At 43.4% G+C, this 20,482-nt stretch overlaps 1 protein-coding gene across 1 annotated transcript in view; it reads right to left on the bottom strand.

Annotated features, from left to right (window-relative positions):
- Positions 1 to 5,466: 5,466 nt before the first annotated feature.
- The window catches only part of fam222a (family with sequence similarity 222 member A), a 46,953-nt gene continuing 31,937 nt past the window's right edge, over positions 5,467 to 20,482 (bottom strand). Inside the window, exon 3 of the mRNA XM_039803256.1 lies at positions 5,467 to 8,943. Coding sequence (XP_039659190.1) covers positions 7,469 to 8,943 — 1,475 coding nt within the window. The 3' untranslated portion in view covers positions 5,467 to 7,468. The remainder of the gene's footprint in view (positions 8,944 to 20,482) is intronic.

Below are 20,482 nucleotides of genomic sequence, written 5' to 3'. Positions count from 1 at the left end.
ACAGTCTCAGACTTAAGTAAACTAACTAGCTTAGATTTTGGCAGTACAAATTGTTCAGCTATTGTCCAGCCAGTTAAGCTTTAAGGTGTTTAGGCTGATGAGTCTCAAGCGGACACCAGACTGGACTTAGGCCAACTCACAATTTATTCACTAAGCAACAATCCAGACTGTCTGATGGCTTTAAGTACATTTATTGTCAGCCTGAGGTCCAGCAGCCGGACCCAGAGAGGGAAACCTCCCTACATATTGGTCGCACTCTCACTAAACATTTCACCAACTAATATTGTAAAAGAGGTGGATGGATCATCACTGAATAATTATCTAGGCTAACAGATAAAGTAAATTTAAGAGCTAAAAGCAGGCTTCTCACAGATTTAAGTCAGTGCTAATTTTCTTCCTTGAAATAATTCCTTGAAATTCCCTCCATAATCCCCCTGTGAAATGTTTCACCAAGGTGTGGTATTTCTAAATGGAATGAGCAATCATTGGAAGCACTGGGAGATGAGAAGACAGACATATTGGTTAGGTTGCGTGTGAGATGACCTTTCAGTTCATCTAAGATGAAACGAGGCTGCTGAACCCGAAATGATTCAGAGTGTCTAAACTGACAGGCGAGGGCACGGCCACAGCAGAGCGTCATCCGGCTGCCTGGCCTCTATAGGCATCTCTCGTGATTTATTGTGAAATTGCCAGGGACTCAATGTGGCGTGCAGGTGAATGAGTTTTGCTAATAAGAGAAGCATTTCTGCTCCACAGAGCTCTTTTTCTGTTTGAGCGAGCGTGTATGAAATCAGTGTGCAGCCTCCCAGTACCACATGCTCTGGTGGAGGCGGCTAGCTCATCAGTCTACAGCTTATCTGATGTTTTAGGTGGGTGGAAAAGGTTGGGAGTGAGGCGAGAAAAGGAGGATAAAAGCGTCAACTGTGAGTTCCTGAAGGTACTTGTGTTGTTAAACATTTAGATTGGGTTCATGTTGTGTTCCTTATCTTCTTGTATAGTGAGACCATGTCTTACTGGAAAAATCCTACCGAGAAAAATAATTTTTTAACAAAGAAGACAACATATTTTTGATGGCTTGATGTTAGAATATAGACCAGGGATCTTCAACAGGGGGTCCAAGAGTCAATGCAGGTGGGCCTCCAAATTATTGTTAATTAATATGAATCCAACATATTATACATATATGTATGTTCTATACAAAAAAGGTATGTATAAAGGCTTTAGGTCCCCCTACATGTTATTGTAGGCCCAGTTTATTACGCAACTTCAATCTATACAATATACGTATGTAGTAGAGGGTCCCTGCTCCGTCTCTATTTTAGTTAGGGGTACTTAGCTTAAAAAACTTAAAAAAGACTCTTGATATAGACTATTAATGGTGAAATTAAAATATAATGCAAAACTAAAGCACTAATGTAGTTTGTTAGTCAGGTTAGTGTATTTTTGGATGAGGCATATGGAGCAAAAGAGTGTGAACTGCAGTAAGAGACAAATTAACTGTGCTTTGTAACAAATTACGTTAAGATAAACTTATCGTATGACTTAAATGTCCAGGATTCAGAGGAGAACATCAAGTCTTGGCCACAAAGCAATTTCTTTAAATCCTCATCCAGGAAAAATGTCAATCATCCCAACAGTATAAAAGGATACTGTGGGTTGTTTTCCAGTGATACTTTGAGGCCTTACTGATCCCGCAATACACTGCTGCAAAGGTGAAAAAGGTCAAGTGAGCAACAGGATTGTAGAGGCCGGCATATGGCGGTGATGTGCAAAGTGAATCTTAAGACTAATATGCTTACCTTCATTACAGTAAGGTCTCGTCCAGAGTCTTAAAAAATGTTTAAGACGATGTTTACAACAAGGGACAGAGAAGAAGAAAGACCACGGATGAGTAAAGCAACAAAAGAGGCATAGAAGTCATCTGCTTTATTTACTTATGTCAAACAATAATACATAAGAGAGGAGAGGTAAAATGAAAACCAACCATCTACATTAAAATAAAGACATTTTAGTCCTGAGATTGACAAAAAGCAGGGAACAGACAAAATATCTACTGTGGTCATTGGGATGGAGGGGGAACAGTGGCAGTTTCAGCAAATTGAAGATGATGGTTGTGGGGAGATTAGGGGCAGATTACAGAACTGGAGAGGGGTAGAAGGTAAGCAATCACTGGGATGCTTGGCTGTAGGCACGTTCAAAAGTTGAAAACCCCACGACTAAAGGATTTTACAGCTCTCTTTATATTCCGACTTCTTATTTCGAAATCTAAGACTCATATATATAATTTTCAAAAAAAGCAAGGTATTCTTTACATTTTTTTATCCTGAGGAGACAAAATCATTTTTTAAACATAAATACAACACTGCAGGGAGAACAATAAGAGAGATGCTTAATAGATTTCCCATTTCCATATATATTATTTTCTCAAGGTTGCGGCACCCTCAGACTTTGGCAGGGTTGGTGCATTTGAGATCATTTGGGAAAAACAGCCCTGTTTGTTCACAGGAACATTCGGAGAGCCACACAAACAGTAAAAGGAAACAGGAAGAAAGAAAGCAAAATCCCCAGACTTTTGTGTTTAGATTGGATACAGCAATATACCCATCGCATAAACTAGATGAATATTTGGAGGCCATAAGCTTTTTCAGCTGAACATACATAGTTGTGACGCTGAAGCAATAAAAGCTGTAAGCTCCTGGAAGTACGACCTGCTGCATTGCCTTTTTTGAATAAAAAAGGGCTCTGGGGCTGTGCCTTTGGAAAAGATCCTGATTTATTTTGTGATCTGTGCTGATTTTTACCTTGTGTTGTATTTAATAAATGCTTAAAACAACATTTAAATTGTATGGTGCTCATATGCGACCCATCCAGTTTTATTCAGTAGCAGAGATGGCAATGTGCTGTAACTCTGTAGCAAAACAACAAATCTTTTAGTGATATTGTGCAATAAAGCTATAAGGCTGGTGGGTTAACTATACAAGCCTCCTCAGGACCAACCGTATTATTGATTAAAGTATTTTCTTTCTAGGTCCGGACTGGCCTCATGACTTTATCTTCTGCAGACGGTGATGAGGGATGCTGGGAAGGACTCTGAGATGAGAGCACCAGGGGCCCAAGGGCAGCCAGGGGACATGACTGAGGTTGACCAAATCGGTGTGGAGAGGGACGTCACCCCCCTACTCACCCCCCTTTGTCATCTGTAGGTTAGAGAAGCAGCGCCAAGACTCGACAGAGTGAGCAGCTGCCTTTATTTTCTCTATCCCTCCCTACCCTCCCGTCCCTTCTGTTTTGAGAGTGAATGAGCTGGTCTGTCCACTCTCCTCCCTTCTCAGCAGTTTTTAAGGCGCATAATGTGTGACTTGACCTTTCCACTGGGTAAGTGTCTTCATGGACTTACTGGGATTTACTAAGGGATTTTTACAACCAGCGTACGTCAATTCCCCTCCACTTTGCCCTCAGGCCATCCTTGTGAGCGTCTCATTGCCCTTGAAAATGTGTTAACAGTCGATAGTCTGTATCCACAGAGATAAGTTATAGATTGAAATGTCCTCCCTCGTTCAGACAGTGTGTGATCGATGTAATGTATAATTTCCTGGGCAGCTTAACTTTAAAAAGTTAATTTCAAATGAAGATTTCACTTACTAGAATTTAGTAAATTGAGGCACAATAAGTCTTTCAGGGAGGAATGTGATTTCCTCAGAGCTTGAATCTGAATGAGGCCGCAGAGCCAAAGAGGGGACGCTGAAACTAGCAACAGGAACATGGCAATTATCCTGATTACTGATGCTTCGAGGCTCCTCTGACCCCAAAATCCCTCCCTGTATCTCTTTCTTTCTTTCTTTCTTTTGCTGAGATCTGTCATATTGCACAGGGCCCCTCAGCCAGGCAGGGAGCAACCATGTATAATCCAACAGAAAACAAATCCCCTCGATCAAACACAGCCCAGCTTTTTAAAGCAGGCCTCTGAGCCCAGGCGCCATGGTGCGGTGCTGAGGCCCTCTGAGACGCTGTGGAGGCTGTGATTTAGCAACCCCCCTCAACCCCCCCCCCCCCCTTTAAAACCCTGCTGTCCTCCCCTTCAATGCCAGCCAGCCAGTCCTAACCTTCAGTTTGTTTAAGCACTGCTGAACCCTGTTGGCCCCGGACAGGGGGAGGGTGGGCTTAGATAATGACATGCCATATGCCACTCTGCCTCTGCAGCTGAGTGAGCCACGCATGGATCAGCTCAGGCACAAATCTATTTGAAATTTAATTCTATTATCCTAATATGGGCTAAGCGTCCATTGTCCAAATCGGGAATTGTGGAATGGACCAGAGTTGCAGGGCTAAGATGCAGCCCATCAATAGGAGCTCATTAATGTGTGTAAAGGCCCAGGGGGGGACAGACAGTTTGGAGCCTGTACAGTAAATACAGGTATATTTATCTTAATACCACCTTATATTTAATGCAACATGTGAATTAACATTATATTCTTTTATATTTCTGCTAAAAAGGAAAGAAAAATGCTTCATTTTGTGTTGTCTTTTCTCTGTTTCACTCAGTTGAACTTAGCTCAAAATGGCCAGATTCCTCGCAGTGTCTAATAGGAAATCCCTTGCTATTTGAAAAGGGTTTGATTTCAACCCTTTGAGTGAATGAATACTCTCCACTGGCAGTGTCCAGCAGCCAGGCGTCACCCAATATTCCCATTAGCAGAGAGGCCTGGTGCCTCAGACCTCCACTGGTGGGAAAGGCCAGACACCAGAAACTCCACTGCCTCAAGTGTCTCCTCTTCACTTCAACATCATGTGACAGGGTTTAATGCTTGGATGCAGAAGCCAAACGGAGGGGATTTAGGGACGGGATGTATCTGAAAATCTGTCAAAATATTTCTACAAGACAGAAAATATGCTGGAATCACAGTGTGGCTAGGGTATTAAGCTGTTGAAACAACATGAACATTTTTCACTGGAATGTAAAGGAGGCTTACTGTGCAAATTTAAGCCAAGGGGGCTTCGTATTCTTTCCACTGAAATCTTTGTCAGCCTTCAAAGACAGTAGCGGGTCTACAAACACCATTAGCTCAAAATTAAAGGCGCATAGTTAAGATTAAGCAGGGGTTATCTTAAGGGGAAAATGGGTCTATTTATGGAGTGCAAATGATCACGGAAACATTATTTCCTGCTTATTTCCTATTCCTAATTCCTATTATTTCCTGCTTTAATGTCTGTGTGTAAGTCCTTTCTTTTTTCAACAATGCTGAATTAATTTCCCTTATCTTTAGATGGCCAAAGTCTCAATTAAATATAGTAGGTTTTTCTCAATGGCAGAGGTACAGTACAGTAAAGGGTCTACGACACACATCACGCTCCACTCTGGATCTCACAGAGCTGCTGCTGAAACGAGGGCCCAATCTCCCGCTGACTTCTAGAGGACATGCGTTAAAAAATAATGACAGACTTCAAAGCCGAGATGTGGCTTCTGAATATATTCTTAAAGAAATTTATTTTACACCTCAAAACAAAAAAAGGATAGGGATTAGGGATGTGGTACATTGGGAATGTATTGACAACTGTAGTTTACATTTTTTTGGTGTAAGCTCAGAGAAAAATGTTAATACAGTCATAATAATTGCACTTCATAAATCTAGACTGATGCCAGTATTTCCCCACAACAAAGCTCCGGCTCCTTCTCTCCAGTTACTAAATTCAATTTACCATTGAAATTTGACGGACAAAAGAAATGCTAATTTAAGACCAGAGGACTGCTGCACTGATCCAATTTTTCTCTTTCACTTGGGTCCCACAAGGCAATAAAACATCGCAGTAATTTAAGTGCAGTACATTCAAGAGAATCTCACAGTCATAATAAATATTTCACTGCTCTGAATCATCGATTTAAGACTGGCCCTGGCTAAATGTATCCCAACCAGGGGCTGAAAAGGACAAGGCAAAGCAGTGAGCCTCGTCTCATTTCATCTGATACCAGAGGACAGGGCATGATTGTTTCCATTTTGTATGTTTGCAGGATCAGAGGTGAATAGTACCCCCAAACTTCCGTTTGTCCCCATGTCTTTCTGTCATAATGATAACATTTGACAGAAGGGATGTAGCACTGTAACTACAGGTAGAAAGGAGTCACGTGAGAACTTGATCTCTACTCTAGCTCCAGAGAATATCTAAAGCCTCTGAGAAAAGGGAGCGAGATTTGCAAAATATCTCCTGTACATTACTCAGATATGATGTTGATGGGACTGGTTAATCAGTTTTTCAGTCTTGATGGTAGTATTCTTATAATGACACAATTACAAAAAAAAAAGTCTGAGGATTTTGATAAACACAAACTAAAATGCACACACGCGCATGCACCCAGCCACATACACGCATAAACATACATGTAAGGTTATGTAAATAACCTCCCAATCACATTCTTCATTGTAACATTTCTTTTTCATGGTTGTTTTTTTTTGCGACATTTTCTTTTTTAAATAAGTATTTCAAGATTTATTGTAGATTCCAGTGTTGGTTAGGAAAAAGAGCTCTCCGACCAGGTTCTTACAGAACCAAAGCAGCGACTATGCCTCACACCAGGACATAAGAAACTGCACATCAGCTTGAGGAGGAATTAGTAAATCATAAAAACAAAAGTGGAAAAAAAAAATGAAAAAAGCATTTGAGAAACTTTTCCCCATAGCAGCCAATGCATATAATATACCTACAAATATATAAAACAACAAAAAATAGGTTCAAGTTTTTCAAGTTTCTTAAATATATCATATCCAATCTACCCAATTCCAAACTTCAAAGTTAACAAGATTCAAGCAGTGCAATTTATGTATCAATTATAACAGCAATCATAACTAATATTGTACTATCCTTTTAATTCAACCTTATGATCCTTGTACATACACACCCGAGTATTATTGTGTATACATTGTGTATCTGTATGTGTTTGTCTATGTGTGTGTTTATTTGTGTATTGTTACAGAGTTTTGGATTTTGAAAGCAGCCCTAAACGTCGGCCCTTTTAAGACCCTTTCAGTGACAACCTACACAGTAGCTTCATCCTTAGTATTTGGAAGGTGGATACAAGTGCCATATGCACTTCATGTCAAGTTATAATTCTCCTCACTAAGTTCAGGCAAGTAAAACAACAGCAAAAAAAAAAAAAAAACGAAGAAAAAATAAATCAATCCAAAATTCCTATTTGCAAACCACACAATGGAACATCTGGAGAATCTTGAAATCCCTTTTTCTCTCCCATTGGCAATCACTACCACCTTTCATATGGGGATTGCCACAGCGTGCCTTGAAACCACCAAACCTAGGGTCACATAGCACAACAACCGCTCTTCTATAAGCTCCCACACTAGTTAAAGCAGTGCCACTCACAACAATCTGTTCCCATAAAAAAACATCTCTGTTCTTTAACTTTGATTTTCTTCACAAATTCAAAACTCTTGATTCTCTTCCTCCTCTACTTCCCCCTCTATCTGTAAACAGGGAGGCGGATGTGTGCATGCTGGTGGTCTAACAGACGTGGCACAGACACAGTCTCGTAGCCTTTGCCAAGCATCTGCTCCTTGATGCAGGGTGGGTGGATTTCGTTGATCAGGTACTCCAGAGACTGCAAGCTGCTGCTCAGCACTGATGTGTTGCACAAGCTCTTGCTGGGCAGGCTGCAGCATAAGCCTCCCCCACTGTCTATAGCAGGGTGATGATGATGGTGGTAGTGGTGATGGTGGTGGGGGTAGCCCATCTCTCTGTGCCCCGTGACCGGCCCTCCTGTGGAGGTGGCCAAAAGCTCCTGGGGATTGTAGCAGTCACTGTCAGGTGTCACCAACACACTGTTCCACGGAGGGGCAAAGTATTGACCCACTGAGAAATTTCCATGCATACCCACACAGTTCAAAGGGGATGAGCTGACTTTGTCCATCCCGCCTCCTCCGCTGGCACTCGCTGTCAGGTGGTAAGGTCTGGAGGAAGAGGAGGACATTTGTGCCGCCATAATCCCTCCCCCCGGAACACAAGTTTCAGGGGACTTGCTGATGGCGCCCCCTCCTCCGCTACCTCCGCTGTACATGCGGAGCACAGCCTGTTGATGATGATGCTGCTGCTGCTGCTGCTGCTGCTGCTGTTGTTGTTGCTGCTGCTTCTGCCAAAGAATGTAGTCCATACTATCTGCGTACACACCAGACTTCATTGCCTCTGCATTTTGAGCCGACAGCCCAGGCCCTGTGTATACCATATTAGCCTGGGAACCCATTCCTACTACGTAGCCTCCTCCTGAGGAGCTAGATGAGACCCCCATGACAGTTGTGCCCTGCTTGGAGGGGCTGGAATTTGACGGTGCAGCGGCAGCCCCCTGGCACACCTGCTGCAGAGCCTGGGCCTGGCAATGCTGGTTGATCTGGTAGATGATGCTCTGGATGGAGGGGAGGTTGGACTGTGCGGGCAGGGCCAAGCCTCGGCCCCCTGTTACAGGAATCACTGAGCCAGCTACAGTGACATTTGGGGGAACTGACAGTACGGGGCCTTCTGGAGGCTTTGATGGCCCAGTGTGGTATACCATTTGGCCGCGGCCACTGGCTAAAGTGCTACTACTAGGGGGAGGGTATGGGGCGACAGCTATGTGGGCTGGAGAGAGCTTAGTCCGTCTGCCTTCGGAGTTCTTGAGAACACCTTTTGAAGGGCCAAAGGTGGCTGTTGATAATGATGATGATGAGGAGGTCTTGACGATAGCGAGCAGGCCCTGGTTGCCCCCTGTGTGGGTATAGGGACTGTAGCGTTGCCCTGTGGTGTCAAATCCATTCACAGTCCGATTAAGGTGCTTGTGCTGAGGAACCCTGATGTTGGTGGGGAAGATCTTGATGGACAGAGGGCTGTTGGCCGTTTTCTGAGCGAAAGCATTAAGTTCTGCTGCAGTGGGGTAGCGTGGGGAATGTGTGGGCACCACCAGCTCACCTGCAAATCAAACAGAGAGAAAAGTATGAGTGAACTGACAGATTGAGATAAAAAAAAAAAAAAAAACCTAGCTGTAGTGTGTTACAGACCAGGAGTTTAATTACCAGAAATATCAAAGGAGCCAACAGAAATGGCAGCCACAAAGTCAGATCAATCAATCAATTGCAATAACCACCACTCTGCTGCAACAGTAAAAGCTGACAGCATTACAGTGACTACATCTAAAGCAGACTAAAAAATGAGAGTGTTCGACAAGAATAGTTGAATGAAACCAGATGCAAAGAGCGGACACACTGCAGAACAACCCAAACAGAGTTTGCAAATAGTAAATCAGGACTGACATTAATTTATGTTCCATCACTCCCCTCCTTCATTTGAGCTTTCTTTCCATCTCATTTTCACACCTTCCTGTGGAGGTTCATCCCTAGGCAAATGGATCTTTTTTAAAAACTCATTCTGTCAAAGCCTGGTACCTTAGGCGCTGTTAAATCAGTGCATTGTGAAATTAATTCGGACCCTCTTTATCATTGAATTGGGTTAGCCTTGGATACCAGTCAAGCACGGACGAAGGGGAGGGGATAAAAACTTGTTTAATTGCAGTGGCACATTTGAGATTTAAAAGTGGTATCACTTACTGGGTCTTACCCTTGGCCACAGAATTTCAAAAATTTTTACTACAGGTGTACGTGGAGAGGCCCTCACAAAAAAACATCTACGAGGAATTACAAGCCTGGTTAAGGTGAACTACATCAGACCGGAGCCAAGTCAAGAATGCTACCATGTTGCTATCTGCAAACTTGGTCAAGGATAAAACTGGAAATTGGTTTGAAGATGAGCATATGCTGAAAAGCATTTAAAAAGATGGAAACACATCATTGTTGACATTCAATAAATCAAACATAAGACATGCCAATGGTTTGCACTTGTGTGTCTATGAAATATTTCAATGATGAACACAGAGTAGCAAAAGGTTTGCTTTTGTGTTCATGTAATAGAGATGTTGTATGTTATTGCATGTATTTATTTTACATTTACAGAATAATACATACACAGACAAAATACGTTGCTATAGATGCACATGTAAATGCTGTGTATTTTGCCATATGAAACCAATCCAAACTCAAAATTCAATTCTGCAGTAAACACGGCGAGTAAGACTAGCAATGGCCCTCGCTCAATGAGCCAAGGCTTGGCCATTGTGAATTGAGGTGGCAAACAGGAAAATGGCAATTTCTAAAAACCCCACCATGTGTCATTGTTTGGGGGCTGGGCATGGAGGTGAGAGGCCGCAGTGAGATTGGATTTAAACGACATTATTCAGGCAATTTCATGGCTACTTAGCTCAGTGTAACAAAAAGGGTGGAGGGTTGGAAAAAGAACTCAATTTACAAGCAATATATCAGCTGCCACAAATGACTTGCAACACTTCTGTGCCGTCCAAATGTTCCGCAAAGGAAGTCTGCGGTGCACGCTAGGATTCACAAAAATGACTAGGACTCATTTCTCCATTTTTTTCAAAACATTCATCATTTTAAAGAGACTCCACAGCCAAGTAGTCACAATTCTCATTTCTTTACTCCCATTACAGATAGCATGGGGAGTTCATTTCAACAACCCTATGGGTCTCCAACTGTGAAAATGATTAAATCTACAAGATCCATATCATAAAAGAAATAAATTGGGAATTTAACAGCAGAGTGGAGAGACTGTGAATATCCCAAGCCAAATTAAGTGCCTATTCCAGTCAGTTTGGTTCATCCTGCAGACAGCATGCTTTCTAAATCAGAAACACTCTACTTCAAATTAGAATTTAGATTTGTAAAAATGACCTGGGTTCAATGACTTAGTTTTAATCAGAGTGAGGGAACCTGGTGCCATCCTAATGGGCAAGGCTGAGTGTGCCAGGCCAGCCTATCTAAGATCTTACCATCCTTACTGAGGCAAAGCTCTGCTTCCTTGGTGACGGCAGTGCCATTTGCTTTGATGTTCTGAATTGCGGTGGAAAACTGACAGAAGACTTGTTTCATTTGCTCAGAAGATAAAAAAAACATGCTCATTTCAAAGCACATTGCTGGTCCACATGCAAATGGAATGGCAGCATTTTTTCTGATGTTCTTTACATGAGGGCAAAAAAAGATCTTTGATCATCACATGGTCTAAATGAGGAAAAATACTTGTCTTTCAGGCATATCAAGGGCCTGTGCCCTGCCGTCCCTACAAGCCCCCAGCTGCAATATGCCCATCATTCCACCTAATTACTGCCACATGAGGGGAAAAAAAACTATAAAATCAGCCAGGAAATTCATTAAAGGGTGGCTAATTCTATTCCTTCTCACTGACTGAGTCCATATTTTCCATGCCTGAGCCTGCATTTTCTTCTGAGAGAGACGAGAAAGCCTTCTCCCTCAGTCCTTTCCCAGCTTGGCCCTTGTTTGTCAATAGGCAGAGCCTTTGGCACACCAACCTGGCATCAAAGGGTTTCACACTTCACAGGCCACAGGGATTAGAGGCCTTTCAGGCCTACAAAACCCATCTCAGCTCCACAAAGGCTTCCGGTTATTAGAACCCACAGGCATAAAGGAAGAAGAGGAGGAGGAGGCAAATGAGCATCTGGATGCTTCTGATTCCAGCTTCCTCAATAAAAAGTTCCATGGTATAAATTTTATAGCAAAGTTGATTACAGTTAGTTTGACCAGAAACTGGGGTGTAATTTCACTCTCATACATATACTATTATACATTCTGTGTCTTTGATGTGCAGGGTCTCCACATCTCTCTCCTCCAGAGCAGTAAGTCTATACATGTGAGTGAGGACATGGAGGTTAAAGGAGAGTCTCTTTTTAGGCTGGCACTCTGTGACTTATTGGTTTAGGCTGCAGTAGATCATAGCTATGAGCAGCAGCATACAGATGGTGCTGGCTGATAAACACCCTCTGAGGCAGCCAGCACTGCCTCCGTTGTGTGAGCCCTCACCTCCTCATAAGGTAGGGGGTTTCCTGCACCTGTGCACACTCTCCAGTGTGGCCGTGCATGCAAAAACAATGCATGAAAATAGAAAAACAGGCATAACACACACACACACACACACACACACACACACACACACACACACACACACACACACACACACACACACACACACACACACTTGCATCTGCAGTTGTGTGTCTCATTTGCCATCAGTGGAGCATGTTGTTATCCTCTGCTCAGCTCTCTCTCATGAAATGTAGGGCAGGGACAACAACAGGTGCCTGTGCGGGCGACAGCCTGCAATGCCTCCTGGGCTAAATGCCTTACACTCGCTTCATTTCGACATGCGACAGCCTTGTAAGGATTAATTATTTCCCTGGGGATGGAAGAATATGGTTTTTCCCTTCCTGTGAGCAGGAGGCTATGTGCGCTCACAAGCACATGAAACAGCTTATAGTAAATGAACAGGGAAACCTGGGCTAGCACTGCTTTAACAATAAGCAAGAAAAAAAGTTTTGCATGAAAGGAATGTAAACAAACCAAGCATATGATTGAACTGCATTGCAGATGAGATAAAAGCTCAGGCAAACACATGCATTAGTTCTGAGAGATCAGGCGCCAGGGAGCGAAGATGGCAGGGAGGCAATTAATGGGCTGACCTTCGTCCTTAATCACCCAGTGCCTGGCACACAATGCCCATGTGTCAGAGCAGCACATCTCTAAATGCCACCCCTCATTAGTACCATGCACGTAGTGAGAGAGGCTATCTGTGCAGCGTTACACTCTCCAGCGGTCAGACAGTGATAGCAAGGCTGAGATAGGATAACATGGCAGCCCAGAGCCGGACTGAGCTGCAGTAGGCCATGATATGATCTAGAAATCCCATTTCACTTGGAGGATGGGCACTCTCCTTTCTCTCTATTTTTGATTGGCATGAAACTCCCCATGCGCAACGTCCTTGGTGTACCCATTGCTGTTACTGTGATTGCATGTGTGCTTATGTGTATGCACGTGTGTAAGTGCGCGCGCGCGTTTGGTAAAAGGGGTACCCAATTCTGAACACTCAATTAACACTCCTTTAATTAGCAAGCAGTACATTTTGAATTCTGATGAACTAATTTTCTTGGTGTGAGGGGGGAGGGCTGTTAAAGATGAGGTCCACTGGGTACAAAACAGCAATAAAGAGGGAACTGGTTAGATTAGACTGTAAAAAATCCATTAAATTCTGTGCACTTCTTCCAAGTGAGAGGTCAAATTGTGTTGATCACAAGAAGCAAAGGCAGACAGAAAGAATATGAGAGCAGGGAGTTAGGTGAGGTGGAAAGGGGAGGGGGGTCAGCAGGGGAGTGGAGAAAAAGGGAGAGGAGATAGGGAGTCAGAGGCTGTGCGAGAGTGCAGCACCAAATCCAGAGGACCATGAGAATGCTTTGCATTTTAATTAGAGGTTTAAATGAATAAGCTGAGGGAAAAGTCTGAGAGAACCGCCTGAAATGCCCTTGCTCCCATTTATTAGTGTTCCAAGTGTTCTAAAATTACGAGCAGGTTGGAGTAGTTTCTTCTTATTAGTGGAAAAAAAGCTCCAACACATCAAAAAGCTCTCGCCGTTTCCTCACTCACTCCTGCATGCCCGTATCCCTACTTACTGCATATTTTGATCCCCTCTGACCATGTACATTGGTGAGCAGTGGGGAAAAAAGTGCTTGTTTAAATGAAGGGAGAGAGCCGTTTGGTTGAACTGCAATTAAGTTTTCACAGAACGAGTGCAAAGTATACATAACTTTGGCTAAACAAACAGAGCCGTCTGTGATGAGGTTAGGGCAAGCAACAGGAGCAGAGACGAAAGAAAACATAGGGTCAGCCTCAGTCCAACATCAACCAAGTTCACTGGGAGCCATTTCCCCCTGAGAGGGAGAGTTTAATGTGTGTGAGCCAAGAGGGGATATTAGCTGCTGAGCTCATCATAGGTCCCTTCAATCTACATGCAGCATGCAGTGGGGTAATTGCATGCAACAAATCATCCTCACAGGATTCAAATTGGGGATTTCTGAAATATGTGGTACACGTTTTAGCCCACTAGGCCAGCAGGTTGCCCCTTTTATTCACATTCCACCACTAATGGACACTTTTCCCTTAACCTCATTGTAAATTATTCAAATATAATAATAATTCATGGCTAAAACAGACTTCACCCCTCAGCTTGGAAAAATGTCTGACCTGTCAAATGTGTTGCAGCCTAGAAAGGGCAGATACGACAGCATTGTTCCATGGAGGAACCCTTGACCTAAGTCTATTGTTTAGTTCTTAGCAGATAGGATCATGGTCTATGACATCCTCTCCCCACCTCCGTTAGCCTGCTGTAAAAGGATGGGCAGGCGGGGGGAATCCAGAAGCAGCTTTGCGTCCTGAACAATACCTGCCTTGTGCTAATGGAGGTGTCATCTGGCACAGGGCTGATTAGTCAGCGATTACAGCCAGGCCTCAATTGCCGTGACAACTGCTGCAAACACAATGGGCCCTGATAGAGCCAGCTGTTTGGTCCTCTGCAATTAACCCTGCATCCCACTCGTCTCCGGCAGTGCGCTGCCTCTAATTGACTATCGGGCACACAAAGCAGGGGCTGTCGGCCAGACCCCCTGGACCTAGCCCCCCACCCCTCTGCCGAGGTAGAGATGATAATAATAGAGGCGTCCTGTGGACTCGGCCATCAGTCAATCAAAGCCTCAGTGCCCCACAGGAGCTTCCTGGGGAGAGAGGGAGCAGAGGAAGCACGTGTATGAGCCAGTGATGAACAGGGTACAGCAGCGTTGCAGGGGGGCAGACGTGTTGAATATGCCCTCAGCCGGGGTACTAATCAATTCAAGTGCAAGTGAGGGGAAAGGGAACCCTGCTGCTTGCTTGATATCAGAAAAGCCATTTTTAGGAACACTCATCTCCCTCTGTTCATCTCAAGGTTGATTTTCTTGTGCAACAACACAGCGAGAGGATAAATCAAGGCAATTATTTGTCAGGCCTTTGCTATCTATAATTGCAAAGATAAAAATCAAACTACAATGATTTCTCAGAGGATAGAGCTGTCTGAATTCACAGCTGCTTGTGTCATCATAATCATTAAACAACTGCATGTTGTCTTCACCAAACTCCTCTGTGTCGCCTCTAAATTCTTCACATTTATTTTAAAATTTTGCGAAGTGAACAACCCGTATATTTTACAGTTACATAGTGTTACGTTTAAATCAAATGTTAGACACTAAATAACAGGAAAATAATGTAATCGAATGAATCACTATATAAATAAAATCAGTAGTTGGACAACATTTTTCAACAAGCGGTGGCATGCTGTTATCACATATTGGGCTTTTAACCTGCCAACATGTTTCACGAATAGCAAAGAGGATAATGAGAATGTTAAAGCAATCTGCACACTGATCCTTCCAGGCACACAGGCATGGCACAATGTCAAAAATGGATTTATTCATTAAAAGAGATTAGAAAAAACTTGGACAAAACTCCCAAATCTAATCTTTCATTTCATTAAAACCAATCTCATCTCAGATTTAATCTGTTTAACCTATTTCCTGCACAAGCAGATGGAAGAAATACCAAATTGAGAGCCTAATTTGGGCTTCCTCCTCACACAGACTGCAGCATGAGGTCATTTAGTTAGCCTGCAGTGAGGCAGTCCACGTGTGCAGTTAATACAGTACACAGGTACAGATAACACTAGGAAGGAGCAGAGGAAAAACAAGATCCGTTTTCCCTTTCTGCACGTGTTTGCCTATCAATATAATTGCTCTTTTACAGTTTCACATATATGTATAACGTGATGGTGGACAATGTGTCCGATCAAAACAACTAATTAGGTTTCTGTTATAAAGGCTTCCTCCCAAGAAATGTGAAATATTATACCACCAGGACACTGTTGTGTTTTCATTTTCTTGTTAGAATTTATCTCTAAAGCCAGATGTTCCTGAATCAGCCATGAAAATTAATTAGCTGGTTTGATGTGGCAACCTCATGCTCTTTCCAGACAGACCTGGCTTTTATGAGCTGTAGGGGAAATGACTGAGAATTGATTGATCCTGAAGGACTCTTCTGTACAGATGGCATGGCAGACACACACACACACACACACACACACACACACACACACACACACACACACACACACACACACACACACACACACACACACACACACACACACACACACACACACACAAACACACACACACACACAGACACCCTGCTACCAACAGCTGACCCAAACTATTTACCCTGCTGTTGATCCTTTCTCTTTAATAGCTACAACATCAATAACAATTAATCGTCAAAATCCATTAATCGAAGCTCCATACATGTTCTTTATTTTTAGTTCTAAGTAGCAGGCAAATAAATGTGATACACAATTAAAACCAGGTTCAATTTCCCTCTATATATGTCTCTTTCTCTCTTCTTCATCCTCATTATCCCCTCTCTATATTGTGTATGTCTCTTCTCTTGCTTCATCCCCCTCTCTGTCTCTTCAGTCTCCCTCTCTGAGTAAGTGAGTTTCATCTGGGGTGCTTGCCGGGCGAAATCACCTCAGGGTGAACACTTTATTATCTGTAGTCAAAGCGTCACCACAAATACCATTCTACACACACAAGTGTCACTTTCCATTTGTCTGCACTCTGGCTGCATTAGCGGAGCCTAGCCGGCCCAGAGGCTTGTCTCAAACACGCCCGGCAGAAGAAAACTAACAGCGTGGGAAAGCACTCGTCCTGCATTCCTGCCCCATTAACACCACTGGCATCACCAGAGGAGACCTACTGCCTCTCCAAAGTATTAAAAACAGTAGCACTAACCTTTGTATAGATATCATTTGAAAAGGCAGAAAGATAAAGATATTTAGGCAGACATCTTACAGTCTTGGCCTTTTATGTTATGTTTAACACAAGAAGTCATAGCATGCATGAAATAGAACTAAACCAAGCAGAGCACTACACATACACACACACACACACACACACACACACACACACACACACACACACACACACACACACACACACACACACACACACACACACTAATTGATCTAGCTGACTGTCCAGCAAAAACAACACCAGTGAGTAGTTTAAGTCCTCTTTGAGCCACAAAGGAATGCAGGCCAGCAGCAGCCATGTCAGGCCTTTTGTGGGACACCCGTGCACCAAACAAACACAGAAACTAGGGCAACATGTTTACCCAACACTACACACTGCACTCCATAAACAAAATGGACAAACAAAAAGAACGGGTTTCATGTTTGTTCCAATGACGGCCAAAAAAAAGAAAGAAGCCATTTCAATAGAAAATATCAACCCTGAATATTTCACGGAGCAGCTCACAGCCACGACCTCATTTCAGGCACGACTTTCACCAGGCTCTTTCCATTTGCAATAATTTATGGGACTGGATGGGCAATGTAATAGATTATAAATGGAAAAAAAATAACTATATTCATCACAGAACTGCTCTCTGTTTAATAATCAAGTTTGGCCAAAGGGCTTAGTGGAGTGCAGTGTTCTGTTTAGATGGGGGGACCTAGCCCCCGGTTGGTTGGCTGCCTGTGATGAGCCAGCCCTCAGGCCTGCCTGGGCCACCCTCATTGTGCATACAGCATGGTCTAGAAAGCAGAGCTTTATCAGCAAATACCCCGAGTCAGCACAAGCAGCGGGGTGGTTATGCGTTGCGACTGGCACACCAGCCGATATTGTCATGTGCGATTAGGCCTGTGCTCATGGGCCTGTGAAGTTATTCCTATGGCATCTAAAAAGTCAACCCCCCCCCCCGACTGTCCTCCATTTATATCCCTGCCTCTCTGCTGCCCTCTCCTTCTCAAGGTTTTTCCATTTTCCATTTAACCCTGCCACTTCACAATGTACCCTTACTGAACCTTGTGAAAGGCTGTGCTCCAGTACAAACAGATACAGAGTTAAAATACATCAACAGGTAAGACTGGTTTAATTTCCAAAACAAATCTCTGCAGCTTAATTAACTCGGCCCACAAGGGTCACCCACAAGTTAGAGCTAGCTAGTGCACCAAAAAAGCAGCCGGTGCCAGTTGTTTTGTCTCGGTACACCTTTCCAGATGACAATGCTGATAAAGAGGAACAAAGGCCGGCTCACGGAAGAAAGAAATTCAAAGTGTGAAGCGAAGGAAGAAGAACTAGAGATTAAACCATTCAGTGATGAGGCAGAGAGCAGCGCAGGGCATAGAGCCAAGAAAGAAATACAACAAGCTAAAATCCTGACCTGAAAGATTTATGTCAAGCCTTCCCTATCCTGTTTTTAAGAGAATATGCCACACTGTGACACTATTTTCTCAAAGGGCTACATGTTCAGCCAAAAGCAAGCAGCATTCACAGTGATGCACAAACTCAAATGGACACAGCAACAACACAAACACGCACACACACAGGTTTGGAGTATGGGACCCCAGAGGTAGAGATTGTAAGCGCATACACAGATAAGCAAAGGAACCAGTGCAGAGAGCGGAGAAGGAAGAAAAAAGGGAGAGAGTGGGAGAGAGAGATGAGGGGAGGCTGGAGGCGCCTGGGCAGGCCTGTCAGACTGGAGGAAGTGCTGGTGCGCAGGCCTGCAGGTAAATGGAAGAAGAAAGGCGCCTGCAGGCTGCCTGAGGCAAGCCTGGGCCCTTCTGTTCTATCATTTAGGAGACAAGTCCTCCACTGATTCCCAATTAATATTTAACACTGCACAGACAACAAGGCACTCGGCTGCAGTACACATGGAGAGGAGAGGAGAGGAGAGGAGAGGAGAGGAGAGGAGAGGAGAGGAGAGGAGAGGGAGAGGAGAGGAGAGGAGAGGAGAGGAGAGAGGGTACATTTTCAGCAAAAAAGAAAAAAGATTTCAAAAGATTTAATGTCAATAGATTTGTGGAGGCAGAGATTTAACAGAAGCTATGTGTTATATTTTAAGTCTTGCTGTTTCTTAATTGATATTCTTTCATTGTATCCATCTAATGGACTGAGGTGAAACATAAAAACAGACATAGCTTGAATCACTTCATTAAGTAACTACTTTTGCTTTCATGTAACCTAGGTAGGTCGATAACATTTTTAGTGCCTAGCAACATCAGAAATCTAAAAGCAACTTTATGAAGTAGACACTTTGGAAATCTGTTCAAAGGCCTAAAGGTCCAGTGGAAATTGTTCAGAGTTAGAACTGGCAATCAGAGGTCAGCAAAGAACACGCCCTGCCTCTGAACCTATAACCAAACAAATGTGATTCAGCATTTCTCAAATCTAAAATGATGATGCAGCCAATGCATGAGAAGATGGCCTTCATGAGAATGAACCCAACAAGCAAACTACAGAAGAAGATTGGTTTCAACACTGTGCTGTGGTCAGTTTGCCCTATACAGGGGCGGATCTACAGGGGGGCAAGGGGGGGCAGCTGCCCCCCCACTGTAGGGCCTTGCCCCCCCAGCTGCCCCCCTAACTTTGGCATTCAAAAAACTTTGCTTGTAAAAACAAACTGCCACTATGTGCACAGGCTTCTTAAAACATTGAAAAAAACAATTAATTTATATTAATTCATAATAAATAATAATTGTAGATGTAATCTTAGTCCCCTGCCCCTCAAATACTTAGCTACGTCCCTGCATCAAACGTGCAGAGCAGCGTTCGCACATTCAGGCTCGCACACAGCGAGTCTGCTGCGGTGTGGGGCCCTGCATCCCGGCAAAGACTGGAGCGACTGAGCTGCCCCCCCTCCCCGAGCCTCTCAAAGTGAAGTCTGTTTCCCAGGTGAAGTTAAAACACACGTTTCATCTAAAGTTAAATTTGTAATAATTATAATGTCTGCTAAAGGCGAGTCAGTATCAACAACAGCGCGTCTGTTAGCCAAAAGTCAAATTGCTCCCTCGTGGGTTGTAAGCGCATTCTGCTGTTTGATTAGTTTGATTTCAGTAAAGACAAGAAGAGCATAATACAGAATATTACAAACTGGCATGTTTGAATTCATAACGTTTACAGAGGGTCGCCGTTTCGGTGGCGTTACGTTACAACACAACACAGTGCTTGCTGAGACCGATCATTTGTATATGATTAGTTAAGGAGTAGGCTACTATAAAATCCACTTCCTCTCACATATCACGGCAATAGCCGCGCAGCCAAATTAAACCAGGCAACATACTTTACTGTCAAACTGGGAAAACAACAAATACAACGGGATTAAGAAGGCTAGTCTAAACATAACTGATGTGTGCATGTAATAAATCTCGTCTGATGTTATGTTTTTTAGGCTACTTATTAGCTACAGGGCCATACAGTGTAATGTAATACAATAATAACAAGAGCTTTTCACATCTTGACTTTTGCAGGCCAGAGTAGCTGGAGATATTAGCTGAAGCCTAAAAGTGGGGATATTGCCAGCCAAGAAAATCTTGAGTAGTGCACAGGAGGAAGAGGAGGAGGGAAATGAAGAAGGAGAAGACAGTAAACTGGAGAGACCAGGCAGGTCAGAGCAGGAGAAGACCACAGAAGGAGATGCAGAAATGAGTGAAAGAGAAGAGGGAAAGGGAAGAA

Source organism: Perca fluviatilis, chromosome 6, assembly GCF_010015445.1.
Source record: "Perca fluviatilis chromosome 6, GENO_Pfluv_1.0, whole genome shotgun sequence".
NCBI lineage: Eukaryota > Metazoa > Chordata > Actinopteri > Perciformes > Percidae > Perca > Perca fluviatilis.
This window is presented reverse-complemented; position numbering and strand designations above follow the sequence as displayed.